The 16,383-nt window shown below is 38.1% G+C and overlaps 4 protein-coding genes and 1 pseudogene across 4 annotated transcripts in view; 3 read left to right on the forward strand and 2 right to left on the reverse strand.

Annotated features, from left to right (window-relative positions):
- The first annotated feature begins 1,038 nt into the window (after window positions 1-1,038).
- Window positions 1,039-2,319, forward strand: LOC111470784 (annotated as a pseudogene).
- A 116-nt stretch (window positions 2,320-2,435) lies between these two features.
- On the reverse strand, window positions 2,436-4,374 carry LOC111470880 (probable glycosyltransferase At5g03795). The gene is made up of 3 exons (XM_023116533.1): window positions 3,938-4,374; window positions 3,219-3,789; window positions 2,436-3,100 (listed from the first exon to the last, which is right to left on the reverse strand). The coding sequence occupies exons 1-3, from the start codon at window positions 4,230-4,232 to the stop codon at window positions 2,611-2,613; spliced, it is 1,356 nt and encodes a 451-aa protein (XP_022972301.1). The 5' UTR covers window positions 4,233-4,374; the 3' UTR covers window positions 2,436-2,610.
- Window positions 4,375-4,856: 482 nt separating this feature from the next.
- LOC111470761 (tubulin alpha-3 chain-like) lies at window positions 4,857-7,893 on the reverse strand. The gene is made up of 5 exons (XM_023116360.1): window positions 7,607-7,893; window positions 6,663-6,877; window positions 6,369-6,568; window positions 5,607-6,115; window positions 4,857-5,385 (listed from the first exon to the last, which is right to left on the reverse strand). The coding sequence occupies exons 1-5, from the start codon at window positions 7,717-7,719 to the stop codon at window positions 5,073-5,075; spliced, it is 1,350 nt and encodes a 449-aa protein (XP_022972128.1). The 5' UTR covers window positions 7,720-7,893; the 3' UTR covers window positions 4,857-5,072.
- Window positions 7,894-8,933: 1,040 nt separating this feature from the next.
- LOC111470818 (5'-adenylylsulfate reductase-like 5) lies at window positions 8,934-13,817 on the forward strand. The gene is made up of 4 exons (XM_023116459.1): window positions 8,934-9,363; window positions 12,014-12,192; window positions 12,759-12,883; window positions 13,086-13,817. The coding sequence occupies exons 1-4, from the start codon at window positions 9,166-9,168 to the stop codon at window positions 13,517-13,519; spliced, it is 936 nt and encodes a 311-aa protein (XP_022972227.1). The 5' UTR covers window positions 8,934-9,165; the 3' UTR covers window positions 13,520-13,817.
- Window positions 13,818-14,214: 397 nt separating this feature from the next.
- LOC111470852 (probable RNA polymerase II transcription factor B subunit 1-1) overlaps window positions 14,215-16,383 on the forward strand; it is an 18,778-nt gene continuing 16,609 nt past the window's right edge. The window contains exons 1-2 of the mRNA XM_023116501.1: window positions 14,215-14,550; window positions 14,887-15,073. Coding sequence (XP_022972269.1) covers window positions 14,993-15,073 — 81 coding nt within the window. The 5' untranslated portion in view covers window positions 14,215-14,550; window positions 14,887-14,992. The remainder of the gene's footprint in view (window positions 14,551-14,886; window positions 15,074-16,383) is intronic.

A 16,383-nucleotide genomic window follows, 5' to 3' on the forward strand; every position in this document is an offset into this window, starting at 1 on the left:
AAACCCTAAACCCTAAACCCTAAACCCTAAACCCTAAACCCTAAACCCTAAACCCTAAACCCTAAACCCTAAACCCTAAAACCCTAAACCCTAAAACCCTAAAACCCTAAACCCCTAAACCCCTAAAACCCTAAAACCCTAAAACCCTAAACCCTAAAACCCTAAACCCTAAAACCCTAAACACTAAACCCCTAAAACCCTAAAACCCTAAACCTCTTAACCTCTAAACCCTAAACCCCTAAAACCCTAAAACCCTAAAACCCTAAACCCCTAAACCCTAAAACCCTAAACCCTAAACCCTAAACCCTAATCCCTAAACCCCTAAACCCCTAAAACCCTAAACCCTAAACCTCTTAACCTCTAAACCCTAAACCCTAAACCTCTTAACCTCTAAACCCTAAACCCTAAACCCTAAAACCCTAAAACCCTAAACCCCTAAAACCCTAAAACCCTAAACCCTAAAACCCTAAACCCTAAAACCCTAAACACTAAACCCCTAAAACCCTAAAACCCTAAACCTCTTAACCTCTAAACCCTAAACCCCTAAAACCCTAAAACCCTAAAACCCTAAACCCCTAAACCCTAAAACCCTAAACCCTAAACCCCTAAAACCCTAAAACCCTAAACCTCTTAACCTCTAAACCCTAAACCCCTAAAACCCTAAAACCCTAAAACCCTAAACCCCTAAACCCTAAACCCTAAACCCTAAAACCCTAAAACCTTAACCCTAAACCCTAAAACCTAAAACCCTTAACCCTAAAACCCTAAAACCCTATAACCCTAAAACCTTAACCCTAAACCCTATAACTCTAAAACCCTTAACCCTAAAACCCTATAACTCTAAAACCCTTAAACCCTAAACCCTAAACCCTAAACCCGAACCCCTAAATCCCTAAAACTCTAAAACCCTTAAACCCTACACCCTAAAACCCTAAAACTAAACCCTTAAACCCTACACCCTAAAACCCTAAACCCGAAACCCTAAAACCCTAAAACTAAACCCTTAAACCCTACACCCTAAAACCCTAAACCCTTGAGTTGCCGTCTACAGTTGAAGTTATGAGTGAGCGTGTCTGAGTTTTTTCAGAAGTTAGGATTGACAATTGATGACATTAACGAATTCCCCATAATGCTAGGCTGTAGTGTTCGCAAAAATATAATACCTGTTCTCGGTTACTTGGAGAAAATTGGGATTCCGAGGCTGAAACTAGGTGAGTTTGTTAAAAATTATCCCCAGGTCTTGCATGCTAGCATTATCGTTGAGCTTGCTCCTGTTGTAAGCTTCTTCGTGGACTCGATGTGGAGAAAGAAGATATTGGATATGTTCTCCAGAAGTACCCTGAGCTTCTGGGTTTCAAGCTTGAAGGGACAGTGAGTACATGTGTTGCATAACTTGTAAGTATAGGTGTTAATCCGAGAGATATTGGGCCAATGGTCACACAATACCCTTACCTTTTGGAGATGAGAGTTGGAACCATGATCAAGCCCCTTGTTGAGTTTATTGTTTCTCTAGGTTTGCCAAAGAGGGTAGTAGCAAGAATGCTTGAGAAGCGAGCGTACATACTCGGTTACGATCTTGAAGAGACAGTGAAGCCCAATATAGATTGCTTGCTAAGCTTTGGGATTAGGAAGGAGATGCTTCCTTCAGTGATTGCACAGTATCCACAAATTCTTGGGTTGCCTTTGAAAGCTAAATTGTCTTCTCAGCAATTCTTCTTTGACCTAAAGCTCAAGATTGATCCTGCAGGGTTCGCACAAGTGATCGAGAAAATGCCACAGATAGTCAGCCTTCACCAACACGTGATAATGAAACCGGTAGAGTTCCTTGTTGGACGTGGGATACCCTCCTCCGATGTAGCTAGGATGGTTATGAAATGTCCCCAGGTGGTCACCTGTCGTGTAGAACTCATGAAAAACAGTTACTACTTTTTCAAGTCTGAGATGTGTAGGCCAATCGAAGAGCTTGTCAACTTCCCTGAATATTTTACGTACAGTTTGGAATCGAGGATAAAACCGAGGTACCAGAGGGTGCAGAGCAAGGGAATCAGATGTTCATTAAATTGGTTTCTCAACTGCAGTGACCATAGATTTGAGGAGAGATTTGAGGGGAGATTACATTGAAACAGAGAGTATGGGGCCATCATTTTGTATGGGAGGGAGGTTAGAGCTATCAGGGAAGGGTATTATTGTGTCTGATGATGAAGAAGAAGATGAGAGTGATGAAGAACTTCTTCACCGACGCATTGTTTCTCTTTAGAAAACTCAACTCCCCTTTTATTTATTCAATTTTTGTGTGTAATTTCATGTTATCATTCAACTGATTCTATCTCATTTTTCAATGGAAAAGGAAAATAGAAAGTAAGAAACAACTAACAAAATCAATTAATATATTCACCATTTTATTCATTTCTTAAGAAACATAACACAAGGGAAAATGAGAAAAAACAGAAGAAAAGAGAAGGTGACTTCCAAAAAAAAAAAATGTATATACACAACTTCGAGCTTGATCCTATTCAGCTTGCATGAACTTGTTCGGCTTCATACAAATTTGATGAATGCAATATAATGGCAAAAGGGTAGGAATAGCAGAAGATCGATTGAACATTCTCTCTAATCCATCAACCGAAGTCGAACTGTTGTTCTTCGAAGCCATAACTGATACATAACCATGTGAAAAGTATCAAAATCAACAGGAGAAGAATGCCATTTGAAGTGTTTGCGCACTTTCAGCACATTGCTTTGCAGCATTGCATATTCTTCATCGCTGATTCCTTTGAGAATCTTCTTCAGGCTTGGGATATCTGATGTCGCTACAACCACCGAGAAGCTCTTCCAGTTCAAAATATCACCAAATGGGAGGTCATAGTAATTGGAAATAATCACAGGAACGCATCCGTAGAAGATCGAGTCTCCAACTCGGGCAGTGTTTACTTCGAAGCCTTTCACATGAAGGCAGAACTTGCTCCTGAGTAGCTCATCGGCATAAGGTGTCTTAAGACGGCCTGAATGAGCAAAGATCTCGGCGTCCTTACCCCACACTCGAACCAGCTCTTGACGTGTTGGAGAGTTCATCGCTCCTGCGAAAAATGCTAGCCTCGTCCTGAAAGCAGCAAAACTAATACTCACATTCACAACAACAACAAACCTAACTATGGTAAAGGGAGTAGGGAGGAGGGAAACAGAAGACCCATCAATTTTCATAGCCATGAATAATTCACCTCTTTGAAGAAGTAAGGTTTGGGGGGTCTTGTTTCCTAGGCCAAATTTGGGGCAGAGCTGCATCCTTGTGTGAAATGTAGCCTGGTAAGAAGTAGCTAGAAGAGCAAACAACTTGGACAACACTGGACTTAGCTTCACTTGATTTGTCCATGGCCGATCGTCCGACTGAATGGCAAGCAACATAGAAATGATCCGCACCACCAGTTCGATTCCAGTATGGATACTTGTGGGTAACACTAAAGATGTAATCTCGAATGAAATTGGGGATACCACTAACACTAACCCTACGGTCATTACGGAGGCCGGTGATGGAGAAGGGCAGGAAGAAGAAATCGGCGTCCTTGGGATCATTTACGATGAAATGGCTTTTGAAGAGAGATTGCTTGAAGTAGCTCTCACTGGCATAGTTGCCGTGGGGCTCAAAGTCCTCTGGCAACAGAGAACGTGCAAAGGGATCATTGCGCTTGTGAGGATAAACGTAGATCTTGAAGCTCTTGTTCATTTCTTTGTAGTCTTCAAGAAATAAGTCTTCATCATGGAACACTCCCTTCGCTTGCTCGATTCTTCTTCCTAAAACACACAAAAACAGGCATCCATCAAACCAAGTTGAAATCGAATAATCCCAAAGAAATCACAAATTAAGAAATCCATTGACAATTTATTGATCATGAAATCGAATAATCCAAAAGAAAACGGAAGAAGAAAGTCAGGGTTTTACCAAAGGAGGGAAGCGAAGAAGAGGGTTGAGTGTGAGGCAGGGCCGGTCCACCATTGGTGTCTTCTAAACTGAGGTTCTGAGCAGAAGAAAGGAGTGGAATAGAGGAGTGGTGGAACTGAGTGGGGATTTGACGGAGTTGGGAAGGAGGGGAGAAGAAGAAAGTATGGGTGGAACTGGAAGAGGAAGAGGAAGAGGAAGAGGTGTAGAAGAGGATGAGAAGGAAGGTGTTGAGAGCGAGACAAGTTGGGATGAAGAAAAGGGTTCGAAAGGAGGAGGTGCACGGAGGTTGAGCCATGGAGGAAACACGAAAAGCAAAATGGCGTGGGTGTTGAATTGGGATTACAAGTGTGTTTTTGTATCGAAACCCATTTTTGCTTCCATTTTCCAACTGAAACGTAGAAGAGGGGTTTGTGGAATTTTCAAACGAACAGTTGAATATGCGTCTCTCCAAGCTCATGCTGCCGTATTGTTTTCTTTATTTACTTATTTTTTCAAAAACTAAATGCGGAGCTCCTGGAAATGGGAAAATAGATTAAAAAAAAGAATCCATAATGAAGTCAACACCATGTGGCATTTATGAATTCTACATAATTTGTTAATATTCAAAGGCGACGTCGTTGTACACGCGGGACGTTATTAAAAAATTATTTTATTATTGCCCAACAATTGGGACCATCTTTAAATTAGAGTCCTGTTTATGTGATTTGGAGGCCTGCATCCCATTTTTGCCATTCTTGTTCCTATAAATCAAGGTTGGTGGCCTGTGAGATAATAAAATTAGGGTTAGTTACGTCTTTACCACTTTCAAACTTTTATTCATACCCATATCTTCTAGAATTAGTTTTATGGAAGAAATATTGGTTTTTGTTACCTTGTTTTAAGAGGTACCCATATAAAACTTAATTATTTTCTCAATTCCTTCCAAGGAAATGCTTTAATTGGGGGGGGCTAGAAAGAAGACCTTCACTCGTAATAAAAAATTTGCAAGTAGTTCTAACACTGTAAATTTTGAAATCAATCATAAAAACAGAAACCACTCGTCAACATGTATGGAACATTGCACAGCTTGGACTTGATAACAAAGAAACATGAAAACGATGAAAAAGGACACCACCAGCTATTTATCACTCCTGGTTTAATAATCTTCCCCTTCCTCCTCTTCATCCACATCCTCCGCACCAACTTCCTCGTAGTCCTTTTCTAGAGCAGCAAGATCCTCACGGGCTTCAGAAAATTCTCCTTCCTCCATGCCCTCACCCACGTACCAATGTACGAATGCCCGCTTAGCATACATCAGATCAAATTTGTGATCGATTCTTGAAAAGACCTCGGCCACGGCTGTGCTATTACTTATCATACAAACAGCTCGCTGCACCTTCGCAAGATCGCCCCCAGGAACAACACTTGGGGGTTGATAGTTAATACCACATTTGAAGCCAGTAGGACACCTGAAAAATTCCCATGCCACAGGTTTAACTCAAATCAATAACGTTTAGAAATTTCAATTAACTAAACCAAACTAAGATCCTCTGGGAAAGTTTAGTTCAGGATGAGATTGAAAAATTTGCCTCCAAGACTTCTAAACAACTTCAGCATTAAGATATGGACCCTTTGATAACACAAATATCATTGGTTTCATAATTCTAACAACCCTGAGCAATTAACTCACCAGTCAACAAATTGAACTGTTCTCTTCGTTTTGATGGTAGCAACAGCAGCATTCACATCCTTGGGTACAACATCTCCTCTATACATCAAACAGCATGCCATGTACTTTCCGTGCCTTGGGTCGCATTTGACCATCATGCTTGAAGGATCAAATACGGCATTGGTGATTTCGGGAACAGATAGCTGCTCATGGTAAGCTTTTGCAGAAGAGATCACAGGAGCATAAGAAGAGAGCATGAAATGAATACGTGGATAAGGTACAAGGTTAGTTTGAAACTCGGTTATATCCACGTTGATAGCACCATCAAACCTCAAGGAAGTGGTTAAAGAAGAGATAACTTGGGATATCAAGCGGTTCAAGTTGGTGTAAGTTGGTCTTTCAATATCCAATGATCTCCTGCAGATATCATAAATGGCTTCGTTGTCCAGAAGCACAGCGACATCTGTGTGTTCTAGCAGAGAATGAGTGGAAAGCACACTGTTGTATGGTTCGACCACGGCAGTGGATACCTGCATACAGATATTGTAGCATTAAATAATAGACTTGAATCTTGATGATCAGTAAGAAAGATTTAAAGGTTTGCATAAAAAATATTGTCAACTGAGCAGAAACAGATTCTTTTTTTTTCTTTAATCTTTTATCTGACAAGAAACAAAATTTCATTGAGAAAAAATTGTGACAAATATAAGTGGCCTTTTCATATACGCTTCATCAATGAAAAATATGTGGTCTATGATACCAAAGCGTCTATCATTTGTGTACCTGTGGAGAAGGATATATGGAAAATCCAAGCTTTGACTTCTTTCCATAATCCACGGACAAGCGTTCCAGAAGTAACGACCCCAAACCAGATCCAGTGCCACCACCAACAGCATTAAACACTAAGAACCCTTGCAAACCAGTACAATTGTCGGCTAGTTTTCGAACTCGGTCAAGGCACAGATCAACTATTTCCCTACCCACTGGGAAATGACACAATAAAGTAGGTTTAGTGATGAATGACCACAGTGAAAAAGGAAACTCTAGAAAAACTTGTCGAAATGGAAATACATGTACCTGTATAATGTCCTCGGGCAAAATTATTTGCAGCATCTTCTTTACCAGATATGAGCTGTTCCGGGTGGAAAAGCTGTCTATATGTCCCAGTCCTCACTTCATCAATAACAGTTGGTTCGAGATCCACAAATATAGCTCTAGGAACGTGCTTGCCCGAACCAGTCTCGCTGAAAAATGTGTTGAAAGCATCGTGTGCTACACCAACCGAGGTGTCACTGCAGCATACGCAGGTAATCAAACATCATTAGAATAAGAGTTCTAATTCATCGAGATGGGTCATTATGCTTGGACCTTGAAAGGGTATGTAAATAAAACGACTTTTTATGCCACCCACTATCAAAGACGCCACATAAACAAAAGATCCAATCCAAAAATTCAGTAAATATTGTTTCAACCAAAATGACCTCCGAGAAGACCCCAAGAACTTATTTTCTTGAACAGATATAGGAATTGGATCGAGGCATCTATTCCCATCTTAAGAGTGACATTACAGCAAACAATCTGAGGATAAAAAAGCCCAAAAGTTTGGCCATTCGACTTGATATTCCCGGAGAAAAGGATAATTAAATCAATTGGATTAAACTCGAAGCGAATTTTCAATTCCTACGAGCTCAGACTTGTTACTCCAATTTGAAAAGGAGATCCATATAGGTACATCCAATTAAAATTTAAACCCATGTCCAGATTCCTCGTCTGATCTCACAAGAACTTGACGCATAAACAGATGCGGAAAATGCCACAAAAATTCAAAGACCAAAAGAAAGACGTAAACGAAATTCACGAATTCAATTCAGTCCCACTCCCACTCCCACCTACCATAGAGAATCACAACAGGGAAAATTGAATTTATCTAGTAAAAAAGTAATCGAGGATCAGAAGTGGGGCGTGGTTGATATCGATCGACATTCAAAATGAAACCCAAATCAAGAAATCGAAATACAAACCTGGGCATCAAACCATCAGGCTGGATGCCATGCTCGAGGCAGTAAAGCTCCCAGCAAGAATTGCCGACCTGAATCCCAGCTTGACCAATGTGAAGACTGATGATTTCCCTCATCCCGAATCCGCTTCCGATCTCTCTCGAATAGGGGCGAACGATCGAGAGAAAACAGAGAGAGAAATGGGAAGAGGGGGAAGATGCCGCAGATTGGGATTGCCGAGTCGCAGAGGGGGAAGTTGATTGAATAAATATCAATCAATTGATGGGTAAAAGGGGAATTGGATTTGGAATGAAACGAAATGAAGTTGTTATTTGTCTCCTTAATTTTGGTTTTAGGTTAAAACTTGTACCAAGTGTCGGTTTTTGGTGTGGGGATGAGTTGTTTAGTCCCGCCATTGTCATCCCTATTCATTCACGCGCTCTTCCTGCGAGGGGGCATTGACCAAACTAATTTCATTGATTAAAATAACAATAATACAGATTAAATTGCTATTTTAATCCTCTCCAACACCTCTAAAACTTGGTTGTTCCTATCTCCATTCTAGACCTTACCTTTTTTTGCATTCAAATGTTGAAACCAAATATTTATGGTTTAAGTTCAATATTCTTTATTTAATTTTAAACATTATAATCTAAATTAAAAAGATAAAAGAAATTAAAGTTTAATAAGTAATTGTGGTTACTTCATTTAATGACTTCTAAAAGATTAAAATTTTGAGAACTCTAGAATGAAATAAGCTATGAAAGAAAGTTATTTTATAGAAAACATGGTGGTTGAAAAAGATTGATGATAAGTTGTGAAGACAAAAGAAGCTGACATTAGCCAGCTGTGTTTGTCCTTCACACAACTTGATGTTGTCACAAACACAAAATATCTAATGTTGTAAGTATAAGCCTTTTGTTGTTTGTTTTGTTTTAGTTATTTCTTTCAATTTTTATTGGCTAACAACAATCTTGAAGAGAAATTGTAAAAAGCTCATTTAGACTCCAAAACCACGCACAAAAATAGAACTCATATACAACTCTAACAAAGGGGTTACTTACAATGCTCCGTCCTTTTCAAAATGTTTGCAGGTAAGGACAAGATATGCATAGTTTGAGTTTATTGATGAATGAAGAAAGTTGGGCATGGGCCGTATCCATATCCAATGAGAAAACAATGGGCCGGATGAGCCATCCTCCATGGGTTTCTAGATTTTTCGGCCCATCGAACGTTTTGCATTCACTCTTCTAAAAGAAAAAAAATAATAAAATAAAATTTCCAGGTTGAAACACGGTTTGCGAAGACTTAAAATTGTAATTTAAGCCTACAAAAATTAAAAAAAGAATTATGCGAAAGAATGGAAAGAAGAAGGGAAGGCGTGGAAAGAGCGTAAGCCACAGGCAGCCGACAACGATACCCACCATCTTCTTTGAAATCCAATTGGATAACACAGAGACCAGAAACAAGAGCAGGGAGAAGACCCAAAACCTTGAAATTTATTTACCTCCCTCCCCATCTTGCCCTCACTCTTCTTCTCTATTCCCCTGCCTGCCCTTCCCCTTCCCCTTTCTTCTTCGCCCATGGCTTCTCGGTCTACCTTTTTTCATCTCTTCTCTGCTTGCTTCACTGTCTTCTTGTCCTTTCAATTGGCTTCTTCTTTTTCTTCTTCTTCTTCTTCTTCTTCTTCACCTTCCTTCTGCCCTAATGACCCCTACTTTTTCCTTTATGGGCTTCGATCTCAATGCCCTTTCTCCACCTCCCCCACCCCACTTCTTCAGGTACTACTTCTCTTCCTTATCTTTCTCTTGTTTGTTTTCTTTGAAATTTATTTTTCTTGTATGAGTTTTGGATGTCTGTTTTAGTCTGATAAGGCCCTTTGATGCAGCGGGTTTCGAATTTTGTTGTTCGCAATTGATTAGATTTATGGAGGAACAGGCAGAGAGAAAGATTCCTTTGATTTCTTCTGGGGTTTTAGATTTTTATTCCCGTTTGTTTATGGATATTGATTTGATTGACCCGCATGTTAGTTAGGACTTTTGATTTTAATGCTATCTCCTCTAACTTCTCTGCTCACGGGTTAAGATCACTTTCTTACTTCTGAACAAAGACGTGTTTGGATTTTTCTTGTGTATTAAAAATTATGATCCGATCAGAGTGTGTGGTGGAGGCAGTCATTTTCAGTCATAATTTTTAACTTTCGTTCTGTGTTCTGATGAGTGAGGTCAATCATAATGTTGTCATCTAGATTCTAGAGAAACTTCATTAGAAGTGTTTAAGCACAATATAATTTTTCTTGGTAGTTGATCTTTTGTGAATAATGTACTTTTACGGGTTTTTTATACTATTTGCTTTCTTGTACATGGGCGCAAATATGTGGAATGAAATCCCGCATTGTAGACTAGGCTATATTGAACATATATTTTGACTAGATTTATTTATGTTTTGGCGTTTTTTTTTTTAAATGAAACCCAAAATTTTTCTTTAGTATTATGGTAAATACCAAGAAAGGAGAATGAACACGCTTAGTGCCAAAGGAGCTTTAAAACAATTACTTCAATTGGTTGTGTTGTACCCCAAAATTCTGATTTTTGGTGTTTCTCATTGAGTTTGGATGCTTTCTAAATGAGATGAACAATGCTGAACAAATTGGATAGAACTCGTTCATCCTTTGTGGAGAATAAGTTTGTATCATCATCAAACTAAAGATGATTAATATCGATAAAGTTCACCCCAAGTCAAAACCTTTAGTGAAGTGTCTATTTGCAGCATGAGTCATAAGTCTACTGAAGCAATCAAGCACCATAATGGACAGGAAAGATGAGGGAGGATTGCCTCGTGGTAGTCCTCTATAAGCTTGATTCTTGTCTCTAGGTTAACCCTTAATGATCTATATATTCTCAATGGAAACCAAGTTTTAAACAGAAAGGGACTTCGATCTAACAAAATAAGATCTAAAGAATAACTACTGAAGTTCTTGTATACTAAAGCTCAAAAAGAAGTGTGTAATCTAGCAAGGGACCAAACATCCCAATAACTTTGCAAGGTATAAATCATGCACCCACATATCTAGTACAACATGCTTTAGAGAAATATCATACGAAGGAGGAAATTTTCTAGCTAGCAAATCCTCTGTCAGCCAAATATCATTCCAAAATGTAAGTATTTATTCCATCTTCAACCTTGAAAGCCTTCCCATTGTCAATTAGATTTTGGTTTTATATGATAGCTTTCGGCAGCCTCTTGGTAAATGCTAAAGAAAAAGTCCCCAGTTTTATGTTCAAAGGAGTAGAGCCATATTTTGCATTAATGACCTTTCTCCAAGTAGCTGATTTTTCACAATGATATCTCCAAATCCATTTGGAAAGGAGAGCCTTGTTTTTTTCTCTTTTAGGCTATAATCTATATAATCCTCGCGCTCCATTCTCCAGGTGGGGGATGAGATGAAAACCTGATTTTTCACAATTTCCTTTCTGAAGAAAGTTCCTGAAAATTCTATCTACGGATTGAATAATTTTTGCCTTGTTCTAAAGCATTAGCCCCCAAGGACCTTGAAGAGCCAATCAACAATCCCTCCGGGATGGCAAGAGGACAAATCCATCTTATTCATAATAAAAGAATCTATAGCTGCTGCAAAGGAGCAATGTGAGAAAAGGTGGTTTAAAGATTCACTCTGTGACAAAAACAGCAAACTGAAGGGGAAAGGCCCGAAATGGGAATTTTCTTTGAAGTTTCTTCAGGGGAAAAGACCATTTTGTATGAATTGTGGAAAATTAGAAACTTGAATCTTTGGGAAGGGTGGGACCAAATGAGGAATTTAGCTGACTGGTTGACCTGTTCTTGGTGTACACTTCATCCTGATTTTATTTTCAACTGTATGCTTGCTTGTTTTGCTAACTGGAGTCCTATTTTGTGTTCTCCCTGGCTTGTAGAGTGGATTGCTCATCCCTCTTCTTTATTAGTTTTCTGGGTTACCAGTATGACTGTCATTTCTTACCAAATAGAAGCGAAATGAGACAAAAGAGGAAAAAGGAAAAAAAAAAAAAAAAAAAAAAAGATGCCAAGTGTCTGGGTTAACACTAGTAGTTGTTTATTCTTCAACCTTCTTGTTGAAAATTTGGATGTTGGACAGGATCTAATATCCTATTAACTTGTAGGGAAATGTTTTGCATGCAGGGTTTTAGGTGTATTGCTTTGCTCTTCTATCATACTAACTTTACTTTTCTTTTATTGAGTTTGAAGTAGAAATTTGTTTTTGTCACTATACTTTTTAATATGCCGGCGTGATGTCTAGAATACAAGATGGGAAAGAAAGTCGTTTCTTGATCAATTTAGGATATTTATTTCCTTTGCATTACAGTTTTTGCAAAAGCCACATTATTTGAAGTGCATGGTTTGTAAGTTGGTTTTATTCTTTCTTTTGATATGTAGGTGAATGGAGATTTCCTCGATGGAATTATTTCCAATCAGCTGACCAGAAATGTTGCTGTACTCTTTTATGCCTCCTGGTGCCCGTTTTCCCTTGAGATGTTTCCTGCATTTGACAGCCTCAATTCATTATTTCCTGAAATTGAGCACTTGGTGATTGAGCAGTCTTCAGCGATGCCATGGTAAGAAGTTATAAAGTCCATATATCATTCTCATCATCTTTGCTAACTTAAAATTGTAACCCGCACCTCGTTCTTTGACATGTTGTATGACTAGTTATTTCTTCACTTGCAAGATTAATGTTTAGTAACCTTGTTCAACATACTGTTTTCGAGAATGTGAGCTTATTTATAATAAGAAATATAATCTTATAATGTGTTACAAAATCATCATATATACTCATGGACGACAGAAAAATGATGGGAGGGTACTATGATACCACTACACTAGATGTGCACAACAGTAAAATTATGACTCCGACATGTTGTAGATAAAGACGATGACAAATGGTTACATGTGTTACCTTTAAGCTTATTGATGACCTGGTTGATAAGAAAGTTTTTTGATCTCTCTCTCTCTCTCTTTGAGGTGGGTGGGGGGGTGGGGGGTCATATTACTTTTCATTGGTTGGTGGGAAATGAATGGGATGAACAGAGATTCAAGGGCTTCTATGCTTTCTAGACCCACATCAGATTTACTTCCCTTGCATATTTGAATGTTTCCTGATTATTAACATGTTCGTTGGCAGTGTCTTCTCAAGATATGGGATTTATAGCTTACCATCTATATTGATACTGAACCAGACATCGAGGGTGCATTATCGTGGTCCAAAAAAGTTTGCTTCTCTTGTTCAATTTTACCAGAGAACAACAGGTAATTGAGTTTCCTGCTAAAGTTCTGGTTATTTCCCTCCCCCATGATATCCTAAAAATGGAGTCGAGGTGAAGGAGAAGGAGAAGGTCAACACCGATGAAGCTTGACTGTAAATTATCATGCATTTCTTATCTTAAAGTGGAGAAGAGGGTGTTGGGCGAAGATGTAATTGTTCATTCATGTGACCTTGTGCTTTTTTCAGGAATGGAGCCACTAGAACATTATAATGGTTATGAGCTAGTTAAGATTGATGGTGGCGGCGAAAAAACAGGCATCCGGTTATTGAGAAGTTTGTCGTTTGATGAAATAGTGAAAAGGGAAGCTTACTTGGTGTTCTCCCTAATTTTCCTCTGTTTAAGGGTGTCACTGCTGATTTTCCCAAAGATGTTATCTCAGCTAAAAGCATTGTGGGTCTCCCATGCTCTCCCAATGAACCTGCATGTGTTGGGTGAGACGAGCCAGATAATGGGGCGTGTTCTTCAGACAGTTGACCTAGGAAGAGTTTGGGCCAAGTTAAGACTCAGCAAAACCAGGAGCTTCCATACAAGTGCTCGGAACGCCAGAGTGTGGGCATCTTCTTTGGCCTCTGTTTCCTTGGGCAAGTCTTCTTCTTCTTCTTCCTCAGGCTCTATCTAGTTGACGACCTTAAATCTTGTAAAATTTGAGAATGGAATTTGGGTGGCCTTGACTCATTAACACGCCCTTACGTCAGACCAATCCATTCATATGCCTCTCTCTTTTGTCTTTCCTTCCATTCAGTTCTCTTGCGTTTTTTCTTCTTTTCTTCTTTCTTTTCTTTCTTTTCGTATCTTAATACATAGGGAACAAAAAAAAAAAAAAAAAAAAAAAAAAAAAACAGGCTTGTAAATTTGAGAAGTGCTTTCTTTTGTTTTGTAGTATATTGTCGTGAAAGAATGTTTCGTCATACCAATAATTACCTGTATCAATATTATTGTGAAACAACGTTTCTCACCTCGACGAGTGGGAAATCCTCGAATGCCATGAAGATGGCGAGAAGAAACCCGGCTCTGCCAAAGTATAAATGATCACTGTAATATGATCTTGTTGTCGATATTCATACGAAGGACTTTAATTTGGTATCTATCATAAAATAAAGTAGCATACTCTTCAAAATTTGTCTCTCTATTTCTAAATAAATAATTTGTAATTGAAACTAAAAACAATTGGAAACTAAAAAAATGTGATATCGTTGTATCATTGTCAACATAGGTTAAATTTTAGGTTAAAATTACAACAGTTGTTTGAAGAAATTGAAACTTAAAAATGAAATTGATTTTATTATACAAAAACTAAGAAGGGTGAAAGAAAAAAGTGGTTTGGCTTCCAGGTCTACACCCTGCGAACCACTACTGACCCTTTTGATTCAACAGTACTCTTACCCATTAGCTTTTCTTCGTTTTAATCTGTAAAGGGAAAAGAAGGAACCGTGATAAATTTTGTTTCAGTTCTAGTTCTGCTTCCACTCCTTCCCCAACTTTTCCCTGCAATTTGGGTCTAATCCATTCTCTACTTCCCACGTTGCTGCTTTATTGGATTGCGGAATCCCGGTCGAGTGCAAATACGCTCGAAAAAATTGGTTTATTATCACTCGATTTTGTTCTGCACTCCAGCTTCGGGATTTATTCCTTGTCGAAAGGCTAATGGCTGTGAGTTTCGGAAGACCTCTTCCTATTTTCTTCTTCGTTGCCGTTTGGTATTTTTGTATTTGCCATTTTTTTTGCTGTTTCTGAAACAATGGAGCATGCTGAATTTCTTGCTTATCTTAATTCGCAAACTGTTGGTATCTATTTTGTTCACATTTTTTTTTTATCTGCCCTTGCTTTTTACATGCATATATCTATGATGGTTTAAGTTTTGAATACAGGGAAGTCTTTGAAGTTCTGGAGATTTTGTAGCTAGTTTTGTTTTGCATGTCTGATATCTCTCTCTCTCTATCTCTTTTATTTGGTGGTGGTTGTTTATGGTGTTTGTAATGCTATCAGATTATTGGTTTCTGCCAATTTATTGGATCCGAATAATATTTTGCAACGATTCCGTTGGATCGATTTCATATCAATACTTTCAACACTAATCGTCTCTAAGTGGAAGATGGGAACCAAGTATGTCCAGAAGAGTGCCAAGTACAAGACATCAGTTAAGGATCCTGGCACGCCGGGCGTTTTGGAAATGGTACTGGTCTAAAGTTCATTATTCCTGTCTCTGATTGTCTGTCTAACCTCTTTATCTCCGATCTTTTTTTATTTCAGTCAATTAAATACTTCTGATTTGTTGTATTTGATGACACATTTAACTATTTTCTTAAAAAGTGGATATATTCATGTATTTGTTGAAGTTTGGAGTTTGGAAGACATTGTCAATCTTCATCTATTTGAATTGTGCAAGTGACTGTGATACATAACTGATGTGTTCAAAGTATGCAGGTTCAGTTTTCTAACTTTTGTTTGTGAAACATCTTATATTATTGAATTCTGGAGCGCAAATGTGTTAGTAAATACATTTCCTTCCTCCTGGTAGCAATAAAAAACTCTCGCCTTTGTTAACCTCATTTTATTTATTTATTTTATTTCTTTTGATGAACAATGGAGCCTTCATTTAGAATAATTAAAACACATGCAAAGAAAATGGCGTACAAGAAAACTAGCCCACAGAAGGGAACCAACTTCTATCTATCGAGGAATAGACTTCATTCTAAAAGAATAAGACCAAACTGATAATTATAAAATTCTTGAGAAACCGAGGCCCCAAAAATGAGCTAAATGTAATAATATCCTATACCTCTTCCCAATACCTCTTAAACCCTCTGAAAATTCTAAATTCCTCTCCAGACAAATCATTTTAGAAGAAAAGAAGTTCAACTTCATTTTTTGTATACTAGACAATTTTATTGATATTTGAAATAAAAGTTCAACTTCATTTGGTCTCTTTGCAGGAAGGGGATAGATGCAAATGATAGAGTGCTGAAATACTATTCAAATATCATATTTTTACCTGGCTGTTTCCTAAGCAAAAGAGAGATTGAAACTCTAAACCCCTTATTCTCCTAATAGATTTTGTGTTAAAATGGTGGCACACTATCTTAACATCTTTGGAACTCGATAGTTCTTTCCAAGAACAATCAAAGACACTCTTCTTCAGACCTTGTGCAAGAATCCTATCAGAGGAAAGAAACAAATTCTTTGGAACGATATCTTTTAACGCCCTTCTTTGGGGACTTTGGCTTGCAAAAAGTAGGATAATTTTTCAGGATATTTTTGTCAATAACAGAAGGAGAGATCACTAATATCCAACAAGTATTCTATTTCCAAATTGTTTAAATACCGAATTGGTGAACTAGCACCCCAACATTCTATTTCTCTCGCAAAATTGGTTGTTCATGTGGATGCCGTATCACTGCTTTTAATCCCTATTATTATTTTCTTTACAAAATGCTTTTTTTTTTTTTTTTTTTTTTTTTTTTTTTTTTTTTTTTTTTTTTTTTT

Source organism: Cucurbita maxima, unplaced genomic scaffold (genome assembly GCF_002738345.1).
Source record: "Cucurbita maxima cultivar Rimu unplaced genomic scaffold, Cmax_1.0 Cma_Scf00047, whole genome shotgun sequence".
Classification (NCBI taxonomy): domain Eukaryota; kingdom Viridiplantae; phylum Streptophyta; class Magnoliopsida; order Cucurbitales; family Cucurbitaceae; genus Cucurbita; species Cucurbita maxima.